This window comes from Poromitra crassiceps (assembly GCF_964638095.1).
Source record: "Poromitra crassiceps genome assembly, chromosome: 3".
Classification (NCBI taxonomy): Eukaryota; Metazoa; Chordata; class Actinopteri; order Beryciformes; family Melamphaidae; genus Poromitra; species Poromitra crassiceps.
Window position 1 is genome coordinate 71986745 of NC_139625.1, and position 27564 is coordinate 72014308.

The window sequence follows — 27564 nt, forward strand, 5'->3', positions numbered from 1 at the left end:
GTTGGGATGTCAGGGGATGATTGCCATACAGGACAACTTCACTTATTTGACATACATCATTTAGTTTAGTTGGTATGTCAATACGAAATAAATAAGATTGGAACCACTTGAAAAATTCCCTGCCCAAAGTAAAGTTCATTCTCTTTTTCACCCCGCACATTCTGCAAACAAAACCATGAAAACAAAAACAAAAAAAACAATCTAAATATATTATTTTACTTTAGTTTAACAGGTAGATAAGATAGTATGAGCTCAGCTTTAGTTTAGTTTAGTTTTTATGTCTTCACATATAGATATTTTTTTACAAAGGTGTTGTACCGTAATACACCTAGTTTTCATCTTAGATTTAGTTGCATGTTAATTTCTATGCCTGTTTTTAAACACCTAGTTTCACCTTACTTTTAGTTTACAATAGCTCTCTAGATATAATATTGCTTATTGTCAGGTTCTGTTTAACATGTAAGTGTATCTCTATGAGGATTCAACTCCATCTATACTTCCTTGCCCTCTATCAAAATACTCAGTATCTACACCTGCTAAATAACACCACACCTCTGTCTCCATACAGCTGTCCCTCACCTGCAAGGGCCAGACCGATCATCTCGTTGGACAGTTCGAAGGTGTTGGCCCGGTAGACGGACCACGGCCTCTGCAGCCGGGACCCGCGCTCTCTGCCCCCCGCCATGCCTGTCCCGGACCAGAGGGCCGACGGCAGGAGGCCTCAACACACACCCTCACACACACACACTCCCATGTGATGTGGCCCTCTTTCTGAGTAGTTCCACGGTTGCTGCAGAAAGTGGTTCTCCTCTCTAAATGCAAAGAGACAGGAAAGGAGAGAGAGAGAGAGAGAGAGAGAGAGAGAGAGAGGCAAGGAGATTAGATGGCATTGACAGGATTTTTTTTTTTCCAAATTTCCAAATTCCCTTTTTTTCTAGGCAGAATGTCTTTCTGTCTGTCTGTCTGTCTGTCTGTCTGTCTTTCTATCTGTCTGTCTGTCTGTCTGTCTGTCTGTCTGTCTGTCTATGTGTCCAGAGTTGCAAGGTGCAACGTTGCTCTGATCGCCTCCAAAATGTTTCCGAAACAGTTTTCATGGGTCTGGCATGAATCTTGTGAGAGAGAGAAAACAGCCCATGGGGGGGCGCTACAGCAATATTGTACATAATTTATGCCTTCACAAACACAGAGCCAGGTCATTGGAGTCGCCCCAGGCCACAGCTGAGCGCCATGAAGACGATGACCAGTGAACAAAACTGACCCGGTTATTGGAGGTGCAGAATTGAGCGCGCAAATAAATAAACTAGAATTGAGAACAGGAAGCGCACAAATTTCTAGTTCTTAAATTATTTGCCAACATGCTCTCAATAATTGGCAAGCATGTAACTGGAGCTAAGCTGGTTTTCACAAGCAGTTTCATCTGTACGTGAGGAACGTACAGAGGAACCAAACCTGCTCCTCCTATTCAGTTAATTTGTGACTTCTAAAGGTTAATCTATGGTTACTGCAGTGTGTCCAGTGTTTGCGGTGTTCATGGCAAGACCAGTCTCTCCATAGATGCACAGAATTGTATGGTAATTGCAGTAACAATGGGGTGTCCGTGGAGAGAACAGCAGTTTGTGCGAATAGAATACTTCCCTAATTACCGCAACCAACATAGCAACCATTATCCAATGAGCTTCGGAAATGACTGCGTCACTCCGGCGTTTGCGGAGACCTCCGCGGAGTTTCATTTTGTGTGGAGTGTGGAGCTCGGTACGGACCCTCCGCAGACCCTAGGGGGAGCTCCGCACTTGCCCCATAGACACTCCCATAGATTCATTCTCCCTTTCTCCCTCTCCTCTTCACTTTCCTCCTCTTCCTCATTTCCATTCTAATTGACTGACACTCCTCTCTTCCTAGTTTAGGAAGTTTTCTGCCTAAAACCTGTCGTCTGGCTGGACGATCCCCTGCTGTTGTGCTCTCTGCAAATTTTTGTACCCGATTTCTCTTTATTTTTCTTTCACTCCCTCTTCGCCAATATACAGTAACTCTTTCGGGAGTAATTTCCCTGAGGTCTATAACCTGTGGATGAGTGCCCCAGTGTCTGTCTGTCTGTCTCTGTCTCTCTCTCGTTTCTTCTGTCCCATTTTGTTAAAGAGCAATTAGCCTATTTGCAGCCGGGCTTCAAGCGCAAGGGACGGTAACTGGCTCAAATGGAGGAGCACCGTGGTCTAGTTTGGGAACACACAGATGGAGATCTCTGCAGTCTATTTTGGTAGAACTGTGCTCTATTTTACGCAGGAAAGAGTTGATTTCTTGGATTCAGGTTTAGGTCAAAGTAATGCACTGCATGTCACTGCTGCCATGGAGAAAGTAACTGTAATTTGAGTGTTTTTTCCTCACGTGAATTGACGGTTTACATCAGGGGTGGGCAACATTTTTTTTCCTGAGGGCCATACTGACTTACATCAAGTAAGCGAAGGGCCACACATTAGAGATTATACCTGCCAACACTCCTGATTTTCGCGGGAGTCTCCCTATTTTTAACACTCTCTCCCGTTGTGATTGGTACTTTCTTGTTAATCTCCTGATATAATAGTGATACAAATCCAATGGATGTAGCAGATAGGGATGTTCATCAGTTATCGAAAATCGATAATTGATCGTTAAGGAATGGAATCGATCATGTGGAATTCTTATCGATTATTGTTATTATAAAAAATAAAATAAAAAGAATTGCGGACTAGGTTTGGGTGGAATTCGTTCCTCCTCGCCCCACTCAATTGCACAGCCGACTAACGTGAGGTGGAGCTTCATATAGTCTCTAGTTTTCTGGCTGGGCACGGGCCTTTGTGCCAACAAAACCGTTTTAAACATGGGGAATTCACACCGGCATGCGCCGGGGACAGCAGTGTTGGACAGGAGACACATTGAAATAAAGAGTTCATTGAGGAGAACACGTTGTCTTTCGTATTTTCTGCCATAGGCATTCATTTTGTAAAAATATATATATATTAAAAAAATATTATTATCAATATGATCGATAATCGATAATTGATCGTTAATTTTCCCCGATTTTCGATTTTGGACATTTTTCAAAATGAACATCCCTAGTAGCAGATGAGATTTATTAACATAATTCTGCCTTTTATTGAGTTCTTTGAGTCCGGCCGGCTGCAAGACATGACTGTAGAACAGTAATTTCTTACACATGAGATTACTTTTAGCCTTTTAGTCATAAAGATTATTGAAAGATAGCCTATTCCATATTCCAGACTGAAATGTTATAATAGAAATGGAGTATTGTCCAGAATTACATGACCATTTGGACACTTATTCAGCGGGTATCTTGCATGTTGCGTTCAGGTGCACTGTAAAAAATAAAAAATAAATAAAAATAAAAATAAATTGCAATTCCATCGTGGACCACACAGGGGCCATATTTTGCCCATGTGTGGTTTACATGGTATTTCGTGTTGAATGACTTTTATGATCCTGCCATCAGTGAGAAAACATCTCTTCTATTTTTCTGAGAGGTATGCGGAGAACAAATATATTTACCTTGTACATTCATGAGATATTAAATCAATTAATCTAGAAAAGGGCATATTTACTGTACTAACACAGTGGTTCTCAAACTTTTTTTTAGCTTCAGTACCCCCTTTTAGAGGTCTGCTACCAAACCCGAACCTGACGGGACCCGAGGCCTGATGGTTAGGTAGGGTCGTAGGGCCTGGTTTTTAAATAAACAACTAGGGCTCGGGTCGGGTAGGGCCCGTTATGCTTGCGGAAGAAAAAATACCTTGTGTCATAGTCAGGCTAGGCAGAGCCAGACAAACTCCCTCACACACCCTCTCACCTGCTCACCAAGCTCTGATGCTCTGTCACAGGCTAGAAGGCAGACACAGACACACACTAGAGGTCTGCTAACCGAACTTGACGGGACCTGATGGTCAGGTAGGGTGGGGTAGGGCCTGGTTTTTAAATAAACAACCCCCTTTACCCGACTACAACATCTTGCTTAGAAAACTGCAAGAGAAAACTATAGCATACTGTATGATGAAATGAATGAATGATAACCACCTTTTGAAGAATATAACATTACAAAATAAAAAATTATAAAGAGTTGCAATTAGTGCCTCCTGAGCAGATGTATCTGTCACCGTCCTAGGGGCCTCACCCCACTAGGACAAGGAACTGTGTAACCTTGTTGAGGTGTGACAGCTTAACCCTACCTGGTGCCAGCCCGAGCTCGGTGAATGGAGAGCCTGTAACCCTCGGGGGGCTATTGGCACCAGGATGGCACAAATGAGCAGTTCCGCTTGAACCCCCTGGGGGGTTCGCAGCCCGTCAGTGGGCTGTAAGGTGGCACTCCCACCAGCTGACTAGCCATCGCAGGGCCAACAACCCTGCATGGCGAAATTCACCCCAGTTACGGAAACGACGACAACAGTACAAGAGACCTCAGCCCTGGAAGAAGAAGGACTCTCTATGAGAGAAAACATGACGCTCATTGATGAAAGCTGTCAAGAAGTCACAGAGTCGAAACCCCTTTTGTCAACCAGAGACCATATACGATTCGGATCATGGAATGTCAGGACCTTGTATGAGACCGGAAAAACCATACAAGTAGCAGCAGAAATGAAGAGGTACAAACTAGACCTTCTAGGAATTAGTGAGTCACGATGGACGCAATCTGGACAACAAAGACTGCAGACAGGAGAGCTGCTACTCTACTCTGGGCATGAAGAAGAGAAAGCCCCTCACACCGAGGGGGTCGGCTTTCTGCTATCGACAACAGCAAAGAAAGCTCTGATTGGATGGGAGGCACATGGACCACGAATTATAACAGCCACTTTCAGAACCACGAAGCGGAAAATCAAGTTGAATGTGATACAATGCTATGCACCAACCAACGACAGCGATGATGAAAAAAAAGATGATTTCTACAACAGACTGCAGAGCATCCTGGAACAACAAAAAGAAAAAGACATCAGCATTCTCATGGGGGACTTCAATGCAAAGATTGGCAACACAGGCTTCGAAAAAGTGATGGGAAAGCATGGCCTAGGAGAAATGAATGAAAATGGAGAGAGATTTGTGGACACCTGTGCCCTGAACAACCTGGTTATCGGAGGAAGCGTCTTCCCACATAAGAGGATCCACAAGGCAACCTGGGTATCACCGGATGGAGTGACCGAGAACCAGATAGACCACTTCTGCATAGCCAGAAAGTTCAGGAGATCACTACAGGACCTGCGAGTAAGGCGAGGAGCAGACATAGCATCAGACCACCACCTGCTAAGCGCTATGCTCAAGCTGAAACTGAAGAAACACTGGATGGAAACAACATCAAAGAAACAGCAATTCAATGTCCACCTCTTAAAAGACACACAGATAAGAGAAGAGTTCACACTAAAGCTGAAGAACAGATACCAAGCCTTGCAAGACCTAAGCAGTGACGAAGGAGACCAGCAAGACCAATGGGAAAGGATAAGGGAAACTCTCACAACAACATGTAAGGAAGTGATTGGAATAAAGAAGAAACACCATAAAGAGTGGATATCAGCAGAAACACTACACAATATAGAAGAAAGGAGACAGAAAAAGGCAGAAGTTAACAACGGCCGAACAAGGGCAACCAAGGCAAAAGCCCAAAAGGAGTACACCCAGGCAAACAGAAAGGTCAAAAGAAATGCCAAGAAGGACAAGCGAAACTACATCGACAACCTGGCTAAAGAAGCAGAAGAAGCAGCAGCAAAAGGAAACATGAAGGAACTGTATGACACCACCAAGAAACTGTCCGGAAAGTTCAGCAGACCAGAACGACCAATCAAAGACAAGGAAGGAAAGACCATCAAAAGACTGGACCAACAGCAGGAGAGATGGGCAGAGTACTTTGAAGAACTCCTGAATAGACCAACACCACCTAACCCCCCGGACATTCAACCTGCAGAGTCTGACATAGTTATCAACTGTGGAAAGCCCAGCAAGCAGGAAATTCAACAGGCCATTGCACAACTAAGGAATAGTAAAGCAGCAGGACCAGACGACATCCCTGCGGAGGCACTGAAGGCCGACATAGACACCTCGGTAGAGATGCTACACCCTCTGTTTGAGAAGATCTGGGAGAAAGAGGAAGGACCAACGGATTGGAAAGAAGGCTACCTGGTCAAAATACCCAAGAAAGGAGACCTCAGCCAATGCCACAACTACAGGGGAATCATGCTTCTATCAGTGCCAGGCAAAATCTTCAACCGAATCCTCCTCGAACGAATAAGGAGAGCGGTGGATCCGCAGCTGAGAGACCAGCAGGCAGGCTTCCGGCCCAATAGATCATGTGTGGACCAGATTGCAACCCTCCGAATTATAGTTGAGCAATCACTGGAATGGAACTCTCCACTATACATCAACTTCGTAGATTACGAGAAGGCATTTGACAGCCTACACAGAAACACCCTCTGGAAATTGCTTCGACACTACGGCATACCAGTAAAGCTTGTCAACATCATGAGGAACTCCTATGAAGGAATGACCTGCAGAGTCATACATAGCGGACAGCTCACACGAAGCTTTCAAGTGAAGACCGGAGTAAGGCAAGGCGGTATACTGTCCCCTTTCCTTTTCCTCCTGGCCATCGACTGGATATTAAAGACCACAACAGCACAGAGGAGGAACGGGATCCAGTGGACACTGACAACACAACTGGACGACCTGGACTTCGCAGACGACCTTGCCCTACTATCTCACAATCGACAACAGATGCAGGAGAAGACGAACATACTGGCAGACACCTCAACACAACTAGGCCTCAACATCCACCAGGCAAAGACCAAAATACTCAGGATCGGCACAAGCAACGAAGACCCAGTGGACCTGGAGGGAACAGCACTTGAGGAAGTACAATCCTTCACCTACCTAGGTAGCATCATCGACAAGAAGGGTGGCACAGAGGCAGATGTCAAAGCAAGAATCAGCAAGGCAAGGGCCTCATACATCCAACTAAAGAACATCTGGAGCTCCAAGGTAATCAGTCAGCAGACAAAGATTAGACTCTTCAAATCCAACATCAAGCCAGTACTCCTATACGGATCAGAGACGTGGAGGATAACTAAGATCACAATGACTAGAGTGCAGTCATTCATCAACAGATGCCTGAGGCGGATCCTGAGCATCCACTGGCCAGATACCATCAGTAACAACGATCTCTGGCAGAGAACAAACGAACAACCAGTGGAAGAACAAATAAGGAGAAGAAGGTGGGGATGGATCGGCCACACACTGCGCAGACCAAGCACCAGCACCACCAGACAGGCCCTTAGATGGAACCCCCAAGGCAAAAGGAAGAGAGGCCGGCCCAAGAACACCTGGCGCAGGGACTTGGAGACAGACATCACACAGAGCGGACTGACATGGAAACAGCTGGAAAGAAAAGCACAGGACAGAGGACTCTGGCGAACTGTTGTCGACGGCCTATGCTCCTCCAGGAGCGATAGGCGCAAGTAAGTAAGTAAGAGCAGATGTATCTTAACATTTCATTTATTTTTACAATTTATTCTTACATTTTTGCATTTTCCCCTTTCTCTCAAATACCCTCTGTAGTAGCTCCACGTACCCCTAGGGGTACACGTACCCCAGTTTGGGAACCAGTGTACTAACGCAAAATGTCATTTCATGTATATCTTTGCAGGAAGTGTCCAACTGAACAGAGTTTTCATGCGCAGAGAGACGCTCCTTCATCTGGAAGGCCCAGGTTCAACTTCAAGCCCCCATCACTCACTGCATGCATCCAGCCTGCTGAAGTGCCCTCAAGCAAGATGTTGAGTTCCTACCAGCTCCGTGGGTGCTATTCTGTAACTGCCCCTGACCTCTGACCACCCTGTGGAGGAAGCAAGTGAGAATAGAATTCCTCCTTTGGGGATTTAATAAACTATCAAATAAATATAGGAGGCAGCAGTAACCCCATGATCAGCAATGGCTGAGATATCACACGTGACACATCATTGATGAACAAAGAAATGATGGAGAAACAAACAAACAAACAAATGAACAGACCGAGACCGATCCACACTTTTTACTATTGCATCAAACCTGCCTGTTAAGTTAACAGATATGCCAAAGCTACAGCAGATTCTAAACCTGCCCGCTAACAGATATGCCAAAGCTACAGTAGATTCTAAAATCAATTTCTTATGTTCCATGAGGGTAAGTTTTCCATAAGTGAATGAAGGAACACTTATTTTTTTAGAATACACAATGAGATTATAACAGGCAGGTTTTTCATTCGATTAAGAAAATAAAGCAACACAGTCTTTTCCTTCAGTCTGTTTACACTGCAAAATACATCTTTATTCAGTTCCCTTGAGAGCTGGACCAGAAATGTTGCACCTTTTACAAGCAGGCCCATAGAGTAACCTCATTTCATTGTGGTTCTGGGTTAATAGTTAGTGGCCTAATTCCCGATATGTGGTCCGCTACTGATCTCTTGCCTACTGTGCCCCACTTTGACAGCTCAAATACATGTGCCCTATATCTGTCCTACCTGTAGTCCTTACTAGATGGAGGAGAATCTAGTTGATTTACATGCACGTTTGAATATGTTTTGCTGCATGTACCAATATGCAGGATGAAGCAATCACATCACATGTATTAAACTCATTTGAGCATCAGTGAAGCTCCCTGCTGTCAGGTGAAAAACAGCAGCTGGCAACTGCGCATGTGTGGGAGGAAGAATGGTGCTAGTCTACGGCTCTCCCCAGATCGGCAGAGGGGGTTGAGCAGCGACCGTGGCAGCTGGGGGAAATTGGCCAAGTACAATTGGGGAGAAAATGGACAGCTCACCACTGTCATGCTAACCTAGCTAGCGAAGGTGCTAATGCTAGCGTCAAAGTTAGCGCTACTAAAGTTGTCAGAGGTGTCACCTCCGACACAATATTGTTCTCCAAGATTTTGATGCCATGGTATTCCCAAATATTGCGTAGTTTCACATGTATTCACATGCCAGTGCCTAAGTTTAAGCTCAAACACAGCCTTCTTCGGCTGTGTCATTTCGGGTTCAACTGCTCCACAGCGGTTGGTGTGAGGGTGTATTGTAAGTTAACAATTTAGACCATCGGCTGCACTTCCTTGAATATCGTGGATATAAGACTCGATTCAGTTGCTGTAGCCCTTTAAAAAAAATCCTGTACACATTCATCTGCCCATTTATCGATGTGATCAAACGAAATTGGTGTGACAGAACTCAAACTTTTGGTCTACTGCCCTCATGTTCAGACAGGGATTTGGATGAGAGTCTCGTTGCGTTCCCAACCAGCGGGTGACGTCATCCCAAGATGGCCGCGCTGTGAATAAGGTCCATAGGCATTGTGACATCATCAGTGATGTCATAAGAGCAATTGTGATGTCATCAGTGATGCAAAGTTGTGACATCATCCGCAATGTCATGAGAGCAGGTGAGCGAGCCCGCACAGCGGTCAAGCTGCAGGGCAGGTGAGGCTGGGTGGCGCCCGAGCCTAGGAATTTGCTGAGAGTGGGCACTGCTTGTTTATATCTTTGTCCCACTGATGATGTCACAATGTCTATGACATCATCAGTGATGTCATAAGTGACATCATTATTGACCCAAAACATTTTATGACATGAGTGATGATGTCACAGGCACTGACCAAAAAACGCTATCGGAGCATCAAATCACACACCAGCTGTCTCAGTAACAGTTTTTTCCCTCAGGCAGTCAGGCTGCTGAACAGTTGACTCACACGCACTGCAACGCACTGTCACTTTGTTGTGCACCATTATTGTATTCTACTGTATTGTGGATTGTGTTATGTTTTCACGTACTGTGTATAGACATGTTTGTATCCTGTGTAGCCTACATAGTTATGTAGGTCCACACCCTATTTCTGTCAGTCTTTGTGACCATGTCCTTGTGTGTTTAAGGCTGAGGGTGCTCAGAGCATAACGAATTTCATTGTATTTATACATTGTATTATGACAAATAAACTACTTGAACTTGATGATGTCATCGGCATTGTGACATCATTGTGATGTCATCAGTGAGTGACGTCATCAGTGATGTAAAATGAGCAAGCGAGATGCCTAGTTCCACCAAATGTGCTAAAAATGTCCACCACGCCCCAGATGCTTTCAACAGATGGGCCACCAAAGCCACATTTGGAAAGACGACAATGTACCGCGGACAACTCATCGTCTTTCTCTGTGTTTTAAAGGGAGAGTAGGGCAGCTAACCTCTTTCACTTATGTCCTCATGAAACTGTAGAGTAAAAATCAACAACACAAGTGTGAAGGGAGGAATGATAGTCTGGTGAGAGAGACAAGAAGATAGCAGGCTGAATACCTACAACAACCAATGTGTCATCAGCAGCGAGTCACTCAATTGCAGTCAGTCACTTGATAAGAGCATCAGCTAAGATAGAAGACACTGAACAATACTACAACTTGCTGTTACACACAAAAACTTTCCACACATTCCAAAATTGTAAGTTAACCTGATTTCCAGAGGCTGCAAACATCACCTCAGGATTTGGAATCAAGTCTGTGGGCCCTATCTTAGGCAAGGCATTGTCATTGCTAGTTTCTAGCACTCAATTTTTTAATTACCACTGGGTCACTGAAACGCATCCGTTGGTGTACTGATACTGACCCAATTAAAGGGATAGTTCGGTTTGTTTGAAGTGAAGTCCTATCAGCTAGTTCGATACACTAACTGAAGTAGGTACAGTGGTCTGCAGGCTGGGCGCATTGTGGAACGAGACCCGGCACTCAGAGCAGCACCCAAACCAGCCTTTTCTCTAAGTACGTGGGGTCAAGAACTAAATCGTAATTTAGCCACCTAAAACAACGGCCACCTAAACAAATCGATATCTGTGTACATGCACGCTCTATTTTGACAATTTTCAGCGCTTTACTTTTCCGCCAAACAGCAGTTTCATTCGGCACTGCTTTTTCTCCCAACCGTACAACTACCGTATTCCTCCACTAAACCTGCACAGAGCACAGAGGCGCAGTTTACAAAACAGGAAGGCTTAGAAGAGAGACATCCTCGCTATCAAAATCACTCATATTTTCGTTTGTGTATTCTATTTGTTGTGTCTTCACTAACAAGCCGGGAGAAATAAAATAAAAACACGATTTCAGACAGCAGCCCGTCTTTATTGTCACACGAACACACTACAACACATGCATGCGGCCACTACACACACTCATGCTGACGGTGGCCGGTGAAATATGTCCTCTGCATTTGACCCATCCAGGCTTGTCTTTTCCTCCAGGGGGCAGGCCAGGAGCAGTGGTCGCTATTTCTTTCCAGCGCCCGGGGACCTTCATTGGACCATCATTGGACCAACTTCAGATGTTGTCGTCACTGGTTGGATGACGATCTTCTGCATGTTTTTAGTGGGGGGTTATGTACGGAGGAACCCCCTGGGGGGTACGGGGAGAACATGCAAACTCCACACAGAAAGGCCCTTTCGACGAGATAACCCACCTGGGCAGTAGGCACTGAAGATATGGGGGGGTCACAACTCCAGCGCCCACAGCGTCCCAGGTGGGAATCGAACCCAGGACCTTCGAGCTGTGAGGCGACAGCGCTTACCACTGTTACCAAACTGCTGTTTGGCGGAAAAGTAAAGCGCTGAAAATTGTCAAAATAGAGCGTGCATGTACACAGATATCGATTTGTTTAGGTGGCCGTTGTTTTAGGTGGCTAAATTACGTTTTAGTTCTTGACCCCACGTACTTAGAGAAAAGGCTGGTTTGGGTGCTGCTCTGAGTGCCGGGTCTCGTTGCACGCTGCGCCCAGCGTCCAGACCACTGTACCTACTTCAGTTAGTGTATCGAACTAGCTGATAGGACCCCACTTCAAACAAACCAAACTATCCCTTTAAAATAGGAGATTTTGAGTGCTAGAAACTAGCAATAGCAATGCTTGCACATTGCACCGGGCCCTGTATCTCTAGCTAGTTTCATGGTTTAAAAACAACAATCATCCACTCGAGACTAACAGGGGCCGGTTGGTTGCACCAACTGGTCTTAACTATGCCTGGTCGTAACTCCTACGTCGGTCTTAGTTAAGACCAGTCTTTAGAGTGGACTTACGGCTGTTGCACCAACAGGGCTTACGTCTGGTCTTAACTACGGCGGTCATAGCGATGTGCGTCCATGTGAAAGCACGGGAATGCCCATTGGAATGCGGCACGCGACCTGTTTAATAATAATAATAATAATAATAATAAGCTTTATTTGTATAGCACCTTTCATACATCAAATGCAGCTCAAAGTGCTGGACATGCAAGAAAAAGATATTTAAAACAGGAGCAATCAAACCATAGCAAAAGAGAATACATTAAAACAAATTTGTAGACATGGAAATAAGTAAACACAATAAGAATGTTAACATAATTAAAATAGAAGTATTTTAGTAATTTAGAAGAGTATGCTGACGTCAAATGACGCTCCGCTGATGCGTAGTCGGCTAATGTGGCTAATGCTAGCGGCTAACGTTAGTTACTTTACATAGCAGTAAAACACCACTGAACGACCAAATTGATTTAACTTTTAACCATTTCGAGTAACACTGTTTCCATATGGACCCCCAGCGTTGGTTAGTTGTTTATAACGTGACTATATTTATGACATTTATAACGTACTCCACATCAAACCCTTGGCGAAGGTATTAATGACTAATAGGAGAAAGGGGGAAAAGGAGGGGATTGAGGATTGGAAGGAGAATTGGAGGATGATAAGTTACAACTCAAATCTAAGATGTACTGTATGTTTTTACATTTCTTGACAAGCTGACTTTAAAGTGCACTTATGTAATGCTGCTGTAAATTAACAACATGGGGCATGATGACAAGGGAGTTGGAGGCAGGGACAAACACACAACACAACACAACACAACACAACACAACACAACACAACACAACACAACACAACACAACACACACTCTTTCGTGATTAGATGGAACTGAGTTGGACACACACACACACACACATCAGGCTGCAGGGCCTGATGATAGCTGACTGAGTGTTGTGCTGAAGAGCACAGACACTTGCCAGTAAACACAGCAGTGTGTGTGTGTGTGTGTGTGAGAGAGAGAGAGATAGAGAGAGAGACACACACACACACATAGAGTACTTGTATCACACTGTTCAGTCTCTCCCGGCTCTGTCTAATCAGGTAGAAAGGCTGTAGAAGAACAGTTGATTTGTCAGCTGTGTCTCTGTGTAAAGTCCAGTCAACTTTATTGACTACAAACACGGTTGACAGGAATGGCTTCACAGTGAACAAAGCACATATTAAATACTATGTGTGTGTGTGTGTACAGTATGTCTATATGGGGCCCGTGGCTGTTGCAGACCTCAGCAAATCAAAGACTACAGCAGCCAAAGTGGCTCCAGTGCTGGCGATAGATTTATGAATCGCACACACACACACACACACACACACACACACACACACACACACACACACACACTTGCTTGGCAGAGTGGGGCAGGTCGTTAGCCCAACTTTCCTCACCTGGGCGCTAATAGAGAAGCAGGCTATTTAATACTCTGACTAACCTGACTTCACTCTCCCTCTTCTCCTCCTCTGAGCTGCTGCTCCCAGGTCTAATACTCTGACTAACCTGACTTCACTCTCCCTCTCCTCCTCCTCTGAGCTGCTGCTCCCAGGTTTAATACTCTGACTAACCTGACTTCACTCTCCCTCTCCTCCTCCTCTGAGCTGCTGCTCCCAGGTTTAATACTCTGACTAACCTGACTTCACTCTCCCTCTCCTCCTCCTCTGAGCTGCTGCTCCCAGGTCTAATACTCTGACTAACCTGACTTCACTCTCCCTCTCCTCCTCCTCTGAGCTGCTGCTCCCAGGTCTAATACTCTGACTAACCTGACTTCACTCTCCCTCTCCTCCTCCTCTGAGCTGCTGCTCCCAGGTCTAAGGCTGAATTCACACCGGCGACCCAAGCCTTGCCTATGCCTTGCCTTTACCCACGCTTTTTAATAGGCGTCCGTTTTAGTCAACGAGGCTGTGTACACTGGGCGCCTGAGCGTGAACCCTGCGTGTACCCACGCCTTGCCTGTGCCTTGCCGATTTTATCGAATAGGCGTGAGTTCTATTTTGAAGCCGACAAGGCGCGTGCAGGCAGACTTCTTCTGTCAAGCCATGAAAGAAAAACGCACAATATCCGTCGGAAATAGCAAAGTCAACTGAATTTCAAAATAAAATGGAGTTACTACAACAGTGTGAGCAGAGAGAGAGAGAGATTGACGGGTGGCTATCACGTGGGGCTTTCTCCCCGTCGGCAAACAAATCTTCATGAGAGAGAATAGCGACCGAAGAAGCAAGATGGACAATGTTGTTGTGCCAGCACATATTCTTGCAAGATCACCTCTCTAAAATGTCCGACTATAGTCAGACCTGGTTATACATATCCAGCATCAATAGAACATTAAATATATCCGATTTATTTTACCTAGAGGCTACCCATGACAATTCTGGACAACACGTGAAAAAATACAGTCGGGAGAGAGGAGAGGCGCTTGTGACTCGGCTCCAGGTTCGGCGTGCAAAAGGCGTGCGGTGTGATCGCAAAAGCGTGTAACAGGTTCACGCCCAGCTCGGCGTAGGCGTGGGTTGAGGCAAGGCAAGGCGTAGGTTGTCTGTGTGAATGAAGCTTAATACTCTGACTAACCTGGCTTCACTCTCCCTCTCCTCCTCCTCTGAGCTGCTGCTCCCAGGTTTAATACTCTGACTAACCTGACTTCACTCTCCCTCTCCTCCTCCTCTGAGCTGCTGCTCCCAGGTTTAATACTCTGACTAACCTGACTTCACTCTCCCTCCCCTCCTCCTCTGAGCTGCTGCTCCCAGGTTTAATACTCTGACTAACCTGACTTCACTCTACCTCTCCTCCTCCTCTGAGCTGCTGCTCCCAGGTTTAATACTCTGACTAACCTGACTTCACTCTCCCTCTCCTCCTCCTCTGAGCTGCTGCTCCCAGGTTTAATACTCTGACTAACCTGACTTCACTCTCCTCCTCCTCTGAGCTGCTGCTCCCAGGTTTAATACTCTGACTAACCTGACTTCACTCTACCTCTCCTCCTCCTCTGAGCTGCTGCTCCCAGGTTTAATACTCTGACTAACCTGACTTCACTCTCCCCCTCCTCCGAGCTGCTGCTCCCAGGTTTAATACTCTGACTAACCTGACTTCACTCTCCATCTCTGAGCTGCTGCTCCCAGGTTTAATACTCAGACTAACCTGACTTCACTCTCCCTCTCCTCCTCCTCTGAGCTGCTGCTCCCAGGTTTAATACTCTGAACACCACGGCATTTCAGGTTTTAAATGTGATATGCCCCTCTACCTGGTTATAGTTGTGAATATCAACTGCACTGAATGAACAAAATAGGGACATCTTCCTCATATTGAGTCGCAGCCTCTTTTGCAAAATCTGCATCGCAGTTGTCTCAAACTTTAAATATGAATTGCTGCCTCCCATAGCCAGAAGCCAAAGATCAACAATGAGTCCAATTAGACATTAATGTATCTGTATCATTTCTGTTAATCTCACTAGTATAGGGAGCCACAGTCAACATCACTTCCTGCTTCAGAATGCGTACCAAGGTATTTTCATCCACAATTTATTTTCCCATAGACGTTTCGTTCATATTTTTTTTCCTTTTACAAAAACCATGCATTTTATTTTTTCTGTTAATATCCTGGAACAAACAAGCAAACACATAAATACAACTAATGGTAATTTTGCTGCCATAGAAGAACATAACCTTGAATGTTATTCCTTGTTCCACTAGCTTTGCAATCTAACAAGTAAACAATGTTCACGAGAAAATTATGTGACTGAATACACCTCTGATCTTTCCCTCCCCAAACTTTGAGTGAAATTTCCAGTCGCTGAGCCAACCAGGGTCACATTTTCCACTCCCAAAGCCAAAAAAACATTGCGGTTTGACAGTTCTCCAGACAAATCTAGGACTAGCTTCCAACTCTTTGGATCAAAAATTAGCTCTTGCACATTCCCCATTTCAAAATTCCCCACTTATTTCCAGACCTTAACTTCCTAACTTGATTTGAGGATATTGTTGGGTAAATTAGTATTAGTATTAGTAGTAGTATTAGTAGTAGTAGTAGTAGTCAGGGTGGGAATTACACTCCCTCTGGCCTTGATGAACTGAGATCCCTAAGCCCACCTTGGCAGTGCCCTGCAACCAGCTTGCTACTGTCAGTTGCTTTAAAAGCGTCAGTGGTCTCAGTTTACTGTAACCTGCCCTATGCAAAGGATGTGTCATTGGCTCATTTTAACACACATTTCAGAAGAATCACTCTCCACAATGTCAATAGAGCAATGGCCTTTGTGCCCTGGCATGTGGCTGGCTGGCTGGCTGGCTCACTGCACCCAGTCTCAGAGCAGAGGACCGGGCGGTTGGCTCCCTCCCGGCACAAAGCCTCCTTTTGCCCGAGTGAGAGTGCTGGCTGCCCGCCATGAAGTTGCGACGAGCCACGGTAAATAACGATATTCCTGGAATGCGAGTTAACGAGCCAGTTACATGTCCTTTGCATTCTACATTAAATGAAGACATTACCATTCGTTTTATTTGGTATGTTACATACTTATTGGCTAAGTAACATTTATGGACGAGAAAAGTCTGCCCATGTAGGCAGCTATGTTGCCTGCTCGGAATTTTTCTCCTAGCCATGAAGATTGATTGACAGCTGTGATGTCATGATATTATTGGTTGAAATTGGATTGGAAATGTGATAGTACTACCTGATGTCAGCAAACTGTAGATATCGTTATGAATGTCATGAAAACCAAATAAATTGGATTGTTGTGGGGGGGGGGGGTGGTTTGCACACATTGTTAAAGGAACCTTTATGACCAGGGATGTGATCTAAAATACTTAAAAAGTAATTTTTCCTATCAGCTCGACTTTATGTAAAAAGAAAAATCTAAATTTATATTCTTGCACAAAATACATAAATTCAAGCACTTTCATTGACCCATGTCTATATGTATATCTATTTTCAAAAAATGTCAAAGCCTTGATTTTTTTTCTCTCAAATTCACATGCTTTCAAGGATTTCAAGGACCCGTGGGAACCCTGAAGGAGGAACTCTCATCCGAACAAAAAATCTAAATAGCTTTTTAAAAGTGACATGGTGAAATGATAATCTGACTACACTTCAATCTCCATATCCATAAATCTGTACTATCCATAAATCTATAAACTTGTCTTGATGACACTGATAGCACCAGTGTACAGAGGCATATTAACAGTTCCAGTAACAGAGTTTACAATGCTGATCCCATGGTAGTAAGGGATATGTGTAACTTCTAATAAATCACAGTAGTGTAATTTGATTAGTCCACTGTAGTGACCTTTCCACTCACAGTATGAAAACAATAACACCTTACACGCAGTGAAAGGGGAAGGTGCAAGAGCTACAACAGATGGTGCCTAAACAGACTTCACACCTTCCAACTAATGGAGTGAGTCGGTGAGCCTGGGAATCTACTGCCTTGCCAAACACTGCCGCGCGGCCAAAAAGCCTACGAGCCGCCACGATAAGGAAGTCAACCTGCTCTCTAACACCATTGCTGCATGGAAACTTCACCCAGGGGAACAGCTGCCATATAAGGAGCTCCAAATTTATCCTGGCTGGTGTGTGTGCGCGTGTGTGTGGGTGCGTGTGCGTGTGTGTGTGTGCGCGTGTGTGTAGATTTGTGAGTCACATGAATTGGGGCACTCACACATACTGGCCTAGGCTAATCCAAGCCAGAACTCCTGTCCTGACACATAAAACCACAATCCAGGATTCACAAAGCAGATTTGGGTTTAGAGACATAAACGCACCCATAGATCCATGAACAATAGCAATTATGGTGAGCCTTTAAGTGCATTTAATGAGCTTTACTCCAAAATGTGATCTCTTCATTTATCCTTAAAATATTCACCTTATATAGCCCCGCCCACTTTACCCAGTTGTGTTATGGCTTCCTGTTCAAAACACCGTCTGTTTTACCTGGAAGTGTAAACACAATAGGAAGTAACTGGCTGATCCCTGTGTTGGAACATAAGGTGAATAAACCATGGAAATTATGTTTATTCCTCAAAGTGGCTGCAAGAAAAAGAAAACGATCCCTAAGGTTCACCACCTGAAATACAGAGGTTCCAGTAAACGATCCCTAAGGTTCACCACCTGAAATATAGAGGTTCCAGTAAACGATCCCTAAGGTTCACCACCTGAAATATAGAGGTTCCAGTCTGTAAATGAGTTATGTTGTAAACCAAGGCGTTGAATTACTTGCTTTCCTCCAAAAGGTGAATTGTTTGATGAAGAACACAGTAGGTGCCACTTTCTGCTCATTTCACCTCATTTTATGCATTAGGCGAACACTCTTATCAGAGTGACCTAGAGGTTCCCAACCTTTTTTGTGCCGCGGACCAGTAGATAGATGGAAAAAAAAGTTGCGGATTATATATATATTTTTTTTAATAAACATAGGCTATAATATTATAGGCTGTGTGGTAATTGAAACATAGTTTCAAGTTAATGTTTATTTATGTTTGTAGTTTGTAAAAAAAGGTCCCGGGCCCGGCGTTTAGGGACCACTGACCTGCAGTACAATATGCGGGTGGTAGTGTCTCACTTGAGGACACATGGACAGGTCACATGACTGTTGTGTCTCACTTGAGGACACTTGGACAGGTCACATGACTGCTGTGGCTTCTCGGTGGAGCTGGACACTGCAAGACTTAAGGCCCAATTTAGCTGTCCCAGGCACACAAAAAGGGTTTTCGGATCTCCCCCTGTTTTCTCGCCAATTGTATTTGACCAATAACCCTGCTGTCCTGGTCATTGCTCCACCCCCTCTGCTGATCTGGGGAGAGTTGTAGACTAGCACACGCTTCCTCCAATACATGTGCAGTCGCCAGCCGCTTCTTTTCACCTGACAGGGAGGTGTTTCACCGGCGTGGGAGGATCACGCTATTCCCCGAGTTCCCCACCCAGGCGAACAGGCACCCTGACCGACCAGAGGAGGCCCTAGTGCAGCGACCAGGACACACCCTAAATCCGGCTTCCCACCCGCAGACACGACCAATTGTGTCTGTATGGACGCCCGACCAAGCCGGAGGTAACACGAGGCTCCAACCTCTGACCCACGTTTGAGAACATTTTGTCAGCACAAAATCTGCCATGTTTTTGTAGTGTGAGATATGTAACCAATCTACCAATGCTGTCTGCATCTCCCCAACCACTCTCCTCTAAATTCAGCATTCAACACCAAACAACAGTAAAAAGCTTGTTTAATGTGAGAGGTACAGTGATCTTAGGCTGCTTTACACAGTGAAACTTTCACACAACTAGTTGCAGGTTGCAAATTGCATGAAACATAGTTTCCATGCAACTTGACAGTTACATGAAGCAATTCAAAAATAATCAAGTCTCATTCAACACTAGTATATTTCACTAAAACTAGCTAGTGATTGGTCATTTTTCATCTGTCATATGTTCTCTTGTTTTTCTCGCTAGATTATATCAAGTGGGAAGTGTCGTATATCTTTGTATCTTATTCTGTATCGTGTTCTCACTGGATAATAACTCAGACATGTTGTATTGCTTTTTCCTCTGGCGCTGGCTACTTTGTTTCATAATGGCTAGTCCGGAGAATAGGAAGAGTGCATTCATGCTTATTGATATGCTGGAGGAAAGAAACACGAGCTAAAAAGGCTAAACGTCTGTGGGTGAAGGACTGGCTACTCAAAACAGAGACCAACATACTGTATCACACTCTATTCAAGGAGCTCCAATGAGCCTGCGGTGAGTCCATTCTCCCAAACGACAACAAATGTTGGCAAAATGTTCAAGCAACCGGTACAACTACTACGCTAGCAGTAACGTTAGCCGCCAGCTAACTGCAATTCCCAGGGACCGCAGATGCAAATGAGCTATAGCTAAATCCTGGCCCAACAGTTGTTATGCATGGCCCCTGTCAAATAAACGTAACAAAACAAAAAAAAATCTACAGGAGCTCACGTTTGAGGATAATCTCCTTCTGAAACATCCATAGTATGTTTTATTATTTTGTTAATTTGCTGCAACGCTGTTTGTCAAGTTGAAATCAATCAGTTGAAATTGGTTAAACTGATAACGCATCAACAATAGTCTGCCTAGGCTAGCTCATGTTTGCTTGTTGACATGGGTCAGCTATTCGACATCATCTGACACGTTGCTGCGTTTTGATTGGCAGTTGTGTGAAACTTCAAACTAGTTTCACAAAGTTGAGAGTTTTGCAACTGTTGAGGCTGAGTTTCAGACAGGTTTCAAGTGTGTTGCAGATGCAGAGGGCTTTAACACCAGTCTGAAGTTTGTGCTCGACATACAGGACGGCCTTTCCTAACCTTTAGGCCACCCTGCTGCCAAAACTGCGGCTGATTTGTCAGGGAGGCATGACCTTGTTTGAGACCCGGTTTAGTTTCTAAACATTCTTCTGTTTATGTTTGGTTCAACGCTCCCTAGAGATGAGACAGTCCTCATCTTGACTGTGTGTGTGTGTGTGTGTGTGTGTGTGTGCGTCTTAGTTCACCTCCTGACAAGAAGGAATGAGAGAAAGAAAGACAGAGACAGACAGAGAGAGACAGTCCAGTTGACCATACATGGTGAAACCCCATTTTACAGCTTAATCTCTGCTAAGAGGCCTCTTGCAGACGAGGCATAAAATCATGTATGTGTGTGTGTGTGTGTGTGTGTGTGTGTGTGTGTGTGTGTGTGTGTGTGTGTGCGTGCGTGCGTGCGTGCGTGTGTGTGTGTGTGTGTGTGTGTGTGTGTGTGCGTGTGAGTGTGTCTCTCCTCTCAGATGAGACTATGTTTTTTTCTCAATTTGGTTTCTTGTACTTTGTACGGCATTCATGACTACTGCATTTTAGGCTGCATCTTCATTAGCGCGTTTGCAAGAATGCCTCAGTTAAAGCCTTCCCAGTCTACACACATAGAGCAATAGCTCCTGCGAGACGCATGCTACATGACGTGTCACGTACACTGGGCATGCGCGTGCCTCAATGTGTAGTACTGGAGTCCACATCGAGAGGGCAGCAACTATGCCTACAGCCAAAGAAGAAGAAGACGACACTGTGCCACCATTACGCTGCTCAATCGTCCCTATTTTCATATCGTCCAATGAATCGTGGCCATTAGAGATTGGCGATAGACGATCAGATCGCCATAATCTATTAATTAGCCGTAATTTTTATTATTATTATTATTTTTGATAAAGAGACCTATTCCTATTTAATGGCATTAAGAATTTTGAGGGGGGGAAAACAATTGATCATAATATATTATTGAATGCAGCCTGTAGAAGAAGAACAAACATAGATTATGCATTTATAGGAGAAAAGACTCGAGACCGACCCCTTGAGTTCTGAAGCCGCCTCCCTCTTGCTGAACTCCATGACTTTCTTTCTGCAGTTTACTTTTCCATCTTCATTTTGCATGATTTAACACCGGCTGTAAGGTCAAGTCACTGTTGCACTGTTGCACTCTGACTCTTCATCATAGAAAGTAACAACATGGAGGCTGGAGTAAAGTTTGAACGAGATCGCCATGTTATGGACGGCTGCTACTAACCTCACGTCACCCAGAGCATGGCAAATAACACAACCACTTCTGTTTCTAGCCTTACAAATAAAAGCACGCAGTGCAAAATAAACTTAAATAACTCATAGCCTTAACTATGAGGAACCTCCATAAAATAGCTTACACATCAACAATACTGGTTGTGATGTGTTACGATTACATATGGAGTGAAACTAGTCTAAAGCATTACTCAAAATGTATATTAAGGTTAACGTGAAAGCCCGCGGCGGAAGACAAACTTTTACATTCTGGCTGACTTGACGGTGCTGCAACTGGAGAGGAAGATGAGAGAGCAGATGCTTTCCCCCTCACTCTGCTGATTTTAACGGAGCTCTACCAGAAACATCTCGTGTACAGTAGGGCGCATCTTCTAGAGATTATTTTTGTAACTCGAGTGCTGTAACACTAAGCACGGCTTTCCCCCCTCACTCGCACTGCTTAACAGAGCTCTGCCAGAGACATCTCTTAAATGTCCAGTAGGGCGCAGCTTCTAGATTTTTTATAACGTCTTATGATCGAGAATTAGTTTAAATCGCCTTAAATATCGCTGCAGAAAAGCCAATTGGCGATCACTCCCTTCAATCGTCAATACGATTTGATCGCAAATCGCAGCAGCCCTAGCCACCATAATGCTTTGAATCACAAATAACAAAGTCAGAATTTGGTTATCCATGTTGAAACAGTGTAACGTTCGTCAAAATGGCACTTCTTCTCTCAACACACGCCAAAAGTGTGTCAACAGTGCGACACACTTCTCTCCTTTTATAGGCGGGTTGCTGACCCCTTCAAGGTGCTTATCTGCCACCTGCTGTACAAGTAGGTTACTTGCATCATTTTAAAACTCCGCTCTCCACATGTCCACATTCACATTCCTACCCGGATTTTGATGACGAAGATGTTCTCTGCCGCCGGAGACTGGAGTCTTCGTGTTTGACGCTCAAAACAATAGAGCAGGGGTTCCCAAACTTTTCCATCCAAGTACCACTAGGTACCAAACCAAATTTCCCAGGGACCACTTCCACTACGTATACCAACCCCCCCACCAGCCCCCCATAAAATAACATTTGCTGATTTAACCATGCCTTGCCAAATCGTTGCTTAACTTTGGAGTGTTATTGAGCTACCTTCCTGACAAACTAGCATGACATTGTTGGTACAAATCGATTCCTTAGGTCTTCTAGTTTCATGATACCAGAAACTTCACTCTGGCTTTAAAACTGAGCCTGCTGCAGCCTCTGAAATTAAATGTTCAAAATTGTGCTACTTCCCAAATATCGCGATATTTCCGAAAATCTGACCAATCCGGCTACTCCTCAGGGTTAATGTGTGTGCAAAAACTGTTGTCTGTATTTTATTTATTTATTTATTTATTGCAATTCTATGGTGGACCACCAGGCGGAGCCCCACGCACAGACCACAGTTTGGGAACCAATGCAATAGAGGTAGTGTGGACAATAGATGCAAACAAAGTATATACAGTATATAAAAATATATTTATATATATTTATTTGTGTATTTATTTATTTTTTACCGTTATTTATACAGGGGGAGTCTCACTGAGAGCAATGCTCTCTTTTTCAGGAGCGCCCTTTTCACATTCTCACACACACACAGATCAGCTCCACTGACCTCCACATATGATGAGATGAGGTAAACTTCACAATATAGATATAATATCGATATATTATTGCCCAGCCCTAACTAGGCTTTTCTTCTCAATGTGGTTTCTTGTGCATTGTTGTGCCGCCATGACACATTTAACTGTTGATGCTGTAACATGATAGCCTGACTTATTTTTGTTTATGTTTTTTTTATTTTCTTTTTACTTCAGTGGAAGGTCCGTCCATACAGTCTGGAGAAAGTTTTATGAGCACAGGGACCACCAAGCCTGCTTACAATCTATGATAACATTTCAAAGATACATGGTTTTCAACATGAAATAGAACTTGTTTAATTCAGAATTCAAGGAAGATAACTTTTGTTAAGTTGAATCTGACACCAGTGATGGGCTATTATTCAACTTGGCAGGTTACATCAGTTAAAACACTAACCCCTTTGTGTGTACAGAAGCAAGTTTCCATTACACTGCCTGGACACAATACATCTACAGTGAATTATGGTCTGACATTTGAATGGTGCTTAAAGGGTTACTAATCTCTATGCCTCATGGGATAGTTCACACTGGACTGGTGAAATGTCTCCTAGTCAGGAATGACAAAAATGAGTTGTCCATATGAATATTGTTGATACAAAATCCAGAGCAGGATCACAAAAATGATTGATCAAAATTACAACTTTCCATTTAATGTCAATGTTAAGTCAATTAGAAAATCTGCTTTTTATCATCTTAAAAATATAGCAAGAATTAGGGGATACATGTCCAGACAGGATCTAGAAAAACTAATTCACGCCTTCATTTATAGTAGGTTAGACTACTGCAATAGCCTTTTTTCTGGTCTCTCCAAAAAATAACTTCGGCAACTTCAACTCATTCAGAATGCTGCTGCTAGAGTTCTAACGAAGACTAAGAAAGCTGATCATATCACTCCAGTTCTTAAGTCCTTACACTGGTTGCCAGTGTGTCAGAGAATAGATTTTAAAATACTGTTATTAGTCTATAAATCACTTAATGGCCTAGGCCCAAAATACATAGCTGAATTGCTCCCACGCTACGAACCGTCTAGAACTCTTAGGTCAACAGGGTCCAGCTTATTAACTGTCCCTAGGATCAAATCAAATCACGGGAAGGCTGCATTTACCCACTATGCTTCTGCTAGCTGGAACAAATTGCCTGAAGACCTCAGATCTGCCCCAACCTTACTTACTTTTAAAAATAGACTAAAGACTTTTATGTTTACCATCGCTTTTAACTGCTGACAGCTACTATGCAAACCCAATGAGTCCTCTATAAGTTTTAGCTCTTTCTGCAACTGCTGCGCCTGTTGCTTATTGCACTTTTTATACTCTTTTTTTTAAGTTTTGTTGTGATGCTTTTAAATGTCCATTTTATTTCTTCTATTCATTTATTTTCCTGTCAACCATTTTATGTGCTTAATGAAGTTGCTTAACTCATTCATGGCCAGTTTAGGACTGCCAATATTTAGCACAGGCCAAAGATTTTCATAATTGTTGGTCATCTTTCAAGACCCACAGTAAATTATCTATTAGCACCAAAGTGATTTGCAATACCTCAAAATGAAGATGTACGTCTCTGGGTTCACCAGGAAAAAAAAGTGAGCTTTTAGCATGTTCTGTACTCTACTTATAGCCATTTATATACACCCTGTTTTCACCAAAAAGGTCTCTCGGAGAAGAGAAACAGCAGAAAAGGCAATTTTTGTAAAAGACACAATCTCAGGCAGAACTCGCTCTCAATTCTTTTATTTTGAACTGTATTGACATCAGACATGTCAATATTATTCATTATGACACAAATGACAAAAAATATATATATATATATATATATATACATGAAGTGCTTTTTTTACATTCAACAATACAGTTTACTCAGTGTGAGTGAGTGTGCAGACAGACACACAGACAGACAGACAGACAGACAGACAGACAGACAGACACACAGACAGACACACAGACAGACAGATACACAGACACAGACACAGACACAGACACACACACACACACACACACACAGAGAGAGAGTTCTGTCCACAGCTGCTGCTGGATCGCACCTCCTTCCCCCGCAAATTAGCATAGGAGGGGAACACCAAACTGGTTTGAGATCAGCGTCTAGCCTCCTCTGCCTCTGCTGCATCGTTTTCCTCCTCTCGTTCGGGCTGGGACGAATGCTGCGACATACAATCCATGGCTGCGACACAGGAACGGGTTCGGCTTGGCTTTGGGACCAGGCGCTGGAACCGGATCGATCATGTTCGTCACGGGTTTGACTACTGCGAACAACTCAATCCAGGTTCGCCCTGCAGCAAGGCGAGCAGTGCAGCGCGCCGAGGGGCGTTTCAATGGCGTTTCTCCTCTCTACAAGGAAGCGCGTTTCTCTGTTTTCTCATCCTCTTCCATTTCAAAACAACAGCTGCGGTATGTGTTTGATCGCGTGTTGTCCGCTTGTCTTTGAGGGCAGGGACCTGATACTATGTCACAGGCTGGGGAAGTCTTTGAACTACGCGCTGCACTAATAAAAACAAAAACACGTCAAACACGTCTTTGGCGTGGATGGCTATTCCTGATAACACGTCAAAGACGTCTTTGGCGGTGAATGAGTTAATGCACTTTTTATACTCTTTTTTTTTTTTTTTTTTTTTGTGATGCTTTTAAATGTCCATTTTACTCTCTTCTTTTCTTTTCTTTTCCTGTCAACCATTTTATGTGAAGCACTTTGAATTGCCTCTGTGTATGAAATGTGCTATACAAATAAACTTGACTTGAACTTGACTAATGTAGCCTACATGTACATAAGTTGAAGGTGCTACATGTAGCATTTTTAAACATCACACTATCATTGTCAAATTAATTGTCCGCTGGCAAAACAGTAATGGCTGCCTCCATGGCTCTCCGCCTCGAGCAGTAACGTCAACGTTTGTCGAGTTTACACAGCCATATGTGCAGTTATTGCAGAAATAGACTCAATAAGAACAATTAAACAAGAACAGAAGTATGCAACAGCGGAGTTTCTCGGCGGAACAGACATTTTCTCCGTTCTTCTGAGTGGATTTGGATTTGACTGGATCCGATGCTGATTGGTTGAAGGACTGGACTACCCACTGAAATGACTGTGCACAGCTCGGAGTCCAGACGGATCCACAGAAAGAAACGGAATGTGAGTTCACGGATCCGGATGGTTTTAAGCAGGCTACTCTGGTTCTGCTCTGGTCAAACTATGGAAAACGTGACTGTACAGCAGCTCTCTGTCTGTTCTGTCCTCTCTCTCACTTTTCACTGTCAGCATAAACGAGCTGTAATAGCCTGACTGTCAAAAATTTAATATTCTTGCCAAAGCGGTTTGTGATACATGACAGTGCAATACAGAAAAGTGATTAATAAAAATAAGCAGTATTTTGGTTAATCAATTGCAATACTGATTAGTCTTTCCAGTCCCTCTCTCTCAGTCTGCTTGTCTATTTTTTTCTAGTCTCACTCTCTTTATCATTTATTTGCATAGGGATGTCAACAGTCCCAACAACAGTTTACCCCAAGTAAGAACAAAATATCAGGATACAGAAAATCCTGGATACAGAAAATCCTGTAGTGTGAGCCAGCCTTTAAGGCTGGCTCATACTACAGGATTTTCGGGCCGATTTATGCCCGATTCACCCCTCCCGAGAATCGGAGGAGAAATCTGGCCTGGCAGCTTGCCAAGCTTGGTCGGGCCCGACGTTCGGCACCGATTATCTTGTAGTGTGAGCGGTTTGCAGATCCAATCTTAAGCCTCCCAATCTGCTCAAAGCCTCATCGGGGCCGTCCCGATCATATCAAACATGTTTGATATTTAGGACTGAAAATCTGCGCGAATACATCATTCTGCTGCTGCGCGAGACTCCCGTCATTATCGTTAATTGACGCGGCTCATTTGATGCGCTGCACTGCAGGTATCAGATAGGCTACCAAATACCAACAGCACAGAACCATGAGTATTTGGGGGAAAATGTCACTAATTTATATCACAATGAATGACCAATGAATAAAAAGTTGTTATATCGTAGTTTTGAGCCCCTGCCAGTCAGAGGCTGTAATCTCCTACCTGACTATCGAGCAGTGTGGGGAAAAAAGGCATTGCTGCTGCGGGAAGCAATCCAGTCTATCCAAACTTTTGCCGATCTCATGACATGCAGCAGGGAAATATATTTTGGTAGCCCATGTGTTTGTGTTCTCACTTGTACAGACAATAGACTCGCGTTGTTTACACGCATGCTAACTACCGTGAGATTCATTTGTT

At 43.9% G+C, this 27564-nt stretch overlaps 1 protein-coding gene across 5 annotated transcripts in view; it reads right to left on the bottom strand.

Moving 5' to 3' along the window:
• The window catches only part of LOC310773394 (inositol polyphosphate-4-phosphatase type I A-like), a 130568-nt gene that overhangs the window by 76868 nt on the left and 26136 nt on the right, over positions 1-27564 (bottom strand). For all 5 annotated transcript variants that reach the window (XM_083633265.1, XM_083633267.1, XM_083633266.1 and 2 more), the window contains exon 3: positions 580-812. In XM_083633265.1, the coding sequence (XP_083489391.1) occupies positions 580-685 (106 nt within the window). In that variant the 5' untranslated portion in view covers positions 686-812. The remainder of the gene's footprint in view (positions 1-579; positions 813-27564) is intronic.